The following is a 6,000-nucleotide window of genomic DNA, read 5'->3' on the forward strand; positions in this document are numbered from 1 at the left end:
GCAAAGCTCCCAGAAGTCTGCCCCCAAAAGCACATGCTAAAAAATGAATGTGACTTTGTGTAATGCAACTTGTGCTCATGTAAAGTGCTCCAATACTTTCGGATCGCGTTCACGATCTAGAAAACATGTGAAAAAAGAAGAAATAGTAGCTCAATCACAGTGCGAGCAGTGGATGTATATTAAAAGGCATCCATTTGTACCTTGGGCATGCTCTCGAATAAGAAGAGTGAGAATAAGAGCTACCCCTTTGAATTAAAGCCTACAGGTTTTTTGTTACATGGAATCTCACAGATTACCTCATTAGACATGGGTTTTGGTGTCAGTTACCACCTCTGGCAAACCTTGAGTATAGAAGTTTGCACTGCGAGAACCCTTGTTAAGCTCTGTTGAGAGATATATTGCTTTGCCAACTGTAATTTTATATACATTTGTTATTTTGACTGTATGCCTGATGGTGCCTTGTGGGAAAGCTTATGCTCTGTACAGTGGCCCTGGTTTGATTATGGTGACAAGCCAATGATTGCTATAGGCTTGACTAATGTGCAGGGAAATGTTATGCCCGATGCCTGGTATGTTGGTTATGAAATTACTATTACAAGGGCTTGCTTACTTGTGAAAAACATATGGTAAAGCCAGTAGGCCTCTATTTGTGGATTGTTGTCACATTATGTTACAGGCCGTATAAAGGTGCTTGGTTACATGTAATCTCACAAATGACCATAGTAAGAAAAGGTTTTGCTGTTGGTCACATTGACACATCCTGGGAGTAGTATTTGACTGATAATTCTTTTTGGGCCACAATGAGACAGATTTTTTAAATTGTTTGCCACCTGGAACTTTGCACATAATTGTATAAATATTTGCCTGATGGTTGCCAGCCTCTGCGCACTTCGGTATGCCTGGCTTGTATATAGTGTCAAGCCATTGGTAAAGGATAGAGACCTCATCATTTCACTGGGGCAGGTAATGTCAGATTCCTTAGGTGTGATCTGTTTACAATGAAAGGTTTTGACAATGCAAGTAGGCCTTAATTATTGTTAAAAGTATGTGTTAAATGCAGCTTTTAAGGGTGGGTTGTTGTTACACTGTGCTAAAGCCCGTAGGTAGGCATTTTGCTACATGGAATCTTTCCGATCACTGTAGTAGGCCTGAGTTTTAGTGCTGGAGACTTACCTGAACAAACCTTACACTTTGCACTACGGTAATCATTATTAGGCTCTATTAGTAGTTTTGAAAACTGTTATCTGTACATATTTGTAACTGTACAATGGTGTACCTGATGGTTGTCTTGAGGGAAGTCTTAAGAACCAACACAGTAGGTCTGAGTTACTTATGGTGACAAGCTAGTGGCAAAGTTTATAGCCTTGATTATTACCATGCAAAGGTATGATAAAGGCAGCAGGCCTGACCTATTGATTGTGAAAAACATATGATAAAGGCATGAGGCATTTTATGGGTAGATTGCTATTACTTTGTATTAATCACGACCGATATGTCTTTTGCTGCCTGAATCTCACAGATTGCCATCGTAGGCAAGCATTGGTGCTGTTTACTATCTCTGAAAAACCGAGGGTATGGAAGGTTTGAACTGGAAGAATCATGGTTAGGCGCTCATAGAAGAGACCGTATTTTGTTTTGCCAACTTTAATTTTGTATACTATGTACTTTTATGATTGTGCCTGATGGTTGTCTTGTGGGAAAGCATATGGTGAGTACAGGAGGCGTCCGCTGATTATGGTGATAAGCCATTGATAACTGCTACAGGCCTGATTGGTTTACTAGTAGGAACACACATTTATGTTGCCATAGGTCTGTTGTGTTATTATGAAAAGTTTTGAAAAACACATTAGACTTGACATTCATTGTGAAAGGCGTATGTTAAAATCATCGGGCATATAAGAGTGGATTGTTTTTTTCTCTGTATTAAAACCTACAAATAGGTATTTTGTTACACAGAATGTCAGATTAGTTCTTTAAGGAATTATTTTGGTGTTGGTTAGGTCTAGGGAGAGAAGATTCAAATCACTCTTGCTAGAATCACTTCTTAGATGTTCTTTCTTCCCTCTCTCGCCCTGCGAATTATGGCATCTTTCGTTTTGAGCACGTGTGTACATCTACCTGAAAATAAGGGTTTGAGTATCGGGGCTGGTAGTCCACTCCTTTAGTTTTGAATTTTCTCTTTCTCGTCTGTTTATTTTAATGTTTCTTAAGAGACTACTACAGCTCTCCATGAGTGCTAATGGGTTGTTTGATTGCAGCTCATTTCATCTGCAGTGCACCACATTCTACAGGGCATTTCCTCTAAACTAGGAGAACCTTTTGGAATTCTGTCTATAGTTTATCATTGTTTTACCATTCCAAAATGGGAAAACATATTTGTTCTGTAAGTGGCAGCCGTGCTTGAAGTTTAAAGTAACATTACTCTATTTGCACGACAGACACCCGCTGCTGTGTTTAGTTTTGTTATTGCAAACATATGCCCACTGCATTTAGAAGGCAGGTTGTTTTTTTCCACTTGAATTCTTTTAATTTATTTTGCACATGTTGTTGAGTTTGTGTTTAAATGCAATGGTCAGAGGGTGAATGGAAGCATGAGTTATAGGACTGAAGAATTATGTATGAATGTAAAGATGAGTTAGTGCATGTGTGATGAATTATTAAGTGTCTACATCCTTGAGTGACACAAAATACACTTTCATTCATAAGCCATACCTATTGGCATTGCTTTTAAGTATTTTTTTGCCTTTAGGCTTTTTATGTAGGACACATAATAACCCTTCTCTTTTGCCCTTCTGTCCATGCAGGCGATACCATTGTCCACGTAGCAGGGGAAGCCACCTCTGTGCACTGGAGCGGTGGCACATGGATGGTGGAATACGGCCGCGGGTTCATACCTTCCACGATGGGGTTTGCACTGGCTGACACCATCTTCAGCACTCAGGACTTCTGCACATTGTTCTACACATTTCGCATCTATGCCCGCTGCCTGCTACTCGAAGCCCAAACCTATCTTTCGGAGTTCGGACTGTCCTAGTGCCCTGCTAAATGTGATGCCTTGAAACAGGAGAACAGAAAGCGTTGTACAGATCTCACTCATGCCAAGAGACGACTATGCGTGTACTCCCATCAGCCTGTGTTCCCTCTCACTGTTCTTGACATGCTGAACACTACTTGGAACCTTTGTGATTTCACAGAACACTGATACTAAAAGGAAACTAAAAGCAATAGACAAATATAGACTGCTATTTTTCTATACAAATATTTTCTAGATATTTATATACAGGTAGGTTTGCTCCAGGTGACATTAAGTGTGTGCCCGAGTCCACATGTACATAAAATATTTGTATATTAATATATTGCCTTGTCTTGGTGGTCTGTGAAAACAAGCTTATCTTATTAACTTTTTCTCCTTCAGCAGACCATATGCCCAGTGTGTAGTTATGAGCACGGGTCTGTGACTTGAAACGGTTGAACCGCTTATCTACCTGTTAAGTGATGGGAGTGCATGCTGTTTAAATAGGTGAATTGTTCACCATTATCTGTTGGACATGTGGGGTATAACATAGTGCTGTTTTTTGTCAATCATGGTTACTGATCAGCAATGACTTTTTTTATTTTACTGACATTAATGTGCTGTATGAAAGGAGCCCAGCCCCTGGGCCACCACGGCTTCCACAGTGAAAATCAGTGTCCACCGAACATTATGAACTTGAGTGAGTTAAGGTGCCCTCAGTGCCTCGTTTAGCCTACTGTAAATTGAGACTGAAGTGGAGTGTTCAACCTCAACTTCAGGTACTATATACAAACAAATACAATAAAATAATTGTGAAAAAATATAGTCCGTTTCTTAACTTTTATTTGTGAATGTTTCAGGGTAGCTTTGCAAAAAGCTGTCTCCAATACTGCAGTATGACATGGTCATCTTTTAGTTTATATTTTGTTCTGTGGAGCTATTTGAAAATCCAAGTCTTCAAGCGGTTTTGCAGTATTCAGGAATTGAGACTGCTCTGATGTGTAACGGCAGGTTGTGCCAGGCTTTAGGAGCTATGTATGAGAAGACCTGACCTCTGCTTTGGTTAGCATATTTGTGGATCATGTGCGAGAAGGAGTGGTGGAGTGGACTTGTCTGGCGAGTTTATAGGTAAAAATGTGGTTGTTGAGGTAGGCTGGGCCAATGTTATTTAGACCTTGAACATGTGTATAAGGAGTTTTAACTGGACTGGTTCGTGTATTGGGAACCAGTGGAGCTCTGTGTTCTCCAGTATTTGGGGTGTCTTTCATAGATTCACATCCCTGAATCATCCCCCGTCGTCTGAGTGGGAGTCCCACGGTACATAAAAAAGCAATAATCCTGCATATAATAACCAAAAAACCTTGGTAACCTGAAACCAGGAAGTAAAGTAGCCTAAGCTACAAGGAAAAAACCTCCACACCTATGACTATCACAGTCATGATGTCCAGTCCAAACTGCAGCCAATCAGGCGACAGCACCCACCAGAATGTTCTCCTCAGAAGCTCAGGCTCTCAGATTTTCAACCGCACGTCGTGTGAAGGGAGTCTCCCTGAGCTCTGCTCAGTACTTCACAGTTTTTTGCTGGTTTTGTGCTTTCTTCATGATGTCAACTTCTAAAAGGTCTCTCTTCAGGCCATGTGAGTCCTGTGGAAAGCACCGGCTATTCTCTGAACATCCTCACAAGAAGTGTATCTACTGCCTCTGTCCGGAACATGAGGTGAGGGATTGTAAGATCTGCAGGACCTTCCCTCAGAAAACCCTCAGGGATAGAGAAGGGCACCTACTTCTGTGGCTACAGAAGATTAAGGACAAGGATAACCCTTCATCTGAGGTAGAAAGTGCAGCCTCTGGGTCCTCTGTATCCTCCAGAAAGAGGATGGCTGAAGAAGAATGATCTTCTCCTGGGGCGAAGGTGTTGACGAAAGTTCAGCCGTCTAAGGGCTCTGGCCAGTCTTCTTCTACTTCTTCAAAGAAGGCTTATCCACCTTCCAAATCCAAGCCTGCTACGCCCCGAAGAAATCAGGAAAGTCTCTGGCACCTAAACGATTTCCTGACAAGGAATTACGTCTGGTAAAAATGGCGTCGTAGACTGCTCCTTCGTCGACGGTGATACATCAACGGTTACATTCTCGTCTCCGAGACCGAAGATGTTTGACGTCGGCTTCGTCTCCATCGACGCTGGTCTCCGTGGCTGTCAGACCCAACTCGTTGACGAAGGAGGTGTCATCTCTCGTCTCCGCTCCGTCGACGGTAAGGAAGAAGATCTCGTCAACGACTTCATCGTCGACGCCCACCTCGTCAATGAAGACTACCGCGCCGTCGACGGCTGCCCCATCGACGAAGACTGACTCGTCGACGACAAAAATTCCCTCGTCGACGAAGATTGCCTTGTCGACGGCTAACATCTCGTCGACGAAAGTTGCCTCGTCATCGAAGACGGCTTCTGCATCAGCCCACATCTTATTGCCACCACCGCCATCGTCGACGGTCCCGTCGACGGCACACTAGTCGACGCCTCTTATCTTCCTGCACAGATTTGCAGGTTTGGACTGCAACATCGGCGTCTGCTTCATCCATCCAGTCTTCAACAGCGGCTTCTCTTCTTCAACGTTGTGGCTCCTCTTAGGAAGCCCTATCACCATTGAAGCTGCTGGAACAGCTGTTAGATTCTGAGGAGGAGGATGAGGAGGACGAATCTGGAGAGGATGACAGATTCCGCACTGCGAGGAGTTCATCGGAACTATTTATTAAATATCAAGATGACGACCAGGAGGAAGATCCAGGTACTGAGCCTCAACCTCCACCTCCTGTCTCAGTTCCTTCAGCACAAATACCTTTAGAACTGCTGAATTTACAATATATGTTGCAGGACTATTATCGGCGCTTTCCTCCATCGGAATTGGCGGAGTCGCTTCCATCTACGCCTATGCCAAGGGTTCCCATACCCTCTTTCCAATCTCCCAGACCACCTTCTCCACTGCCATCTC

General features: G+C 43.0%; 1 protein-coding gene across 1 annotated transcript in view; it reads left to right on the plus strand.

The window, feature by feature from the left end:
* SIGMAR1 (sigma non-opioid intracellular receptor 1) overlaps positions 1 to 3,354 on the plus strand; it is a 109,167-nt gene extending 105,813 nt beyond the window's left edge. The window contains exon 4 of the mRNA XM_085628405.1: positions 2,805 to 3,354. Within this exon, the coding sequence (XP_085484531.1) occupies positions 2,805 to 3,034 (230 nt within the window). The 3' untranslated portion in view covers positions 3,035 to 3,354. The remainder of the gene's footprint in view (positions 1 to 2,804) is intronic.
* The last annotated feature ends 2,646 nt before the right edge of the window (positions 3,355 to 6,000 follow it).

The sequence above is a fragment of the Triturus cristatus genome, chromosome 2_1 (genome assembly GCF_964204655.1).
Source record: "Triturus cristatus chromosome 2_1, aTriCri1.1, whole genome shotgun sequence".
Classification (NCBI taxonomy): Eukaryota; Metazoa; Chordata; class Amphibia; order Caudata; family Salamandridae; genus Triturus; species Triturus cristatus.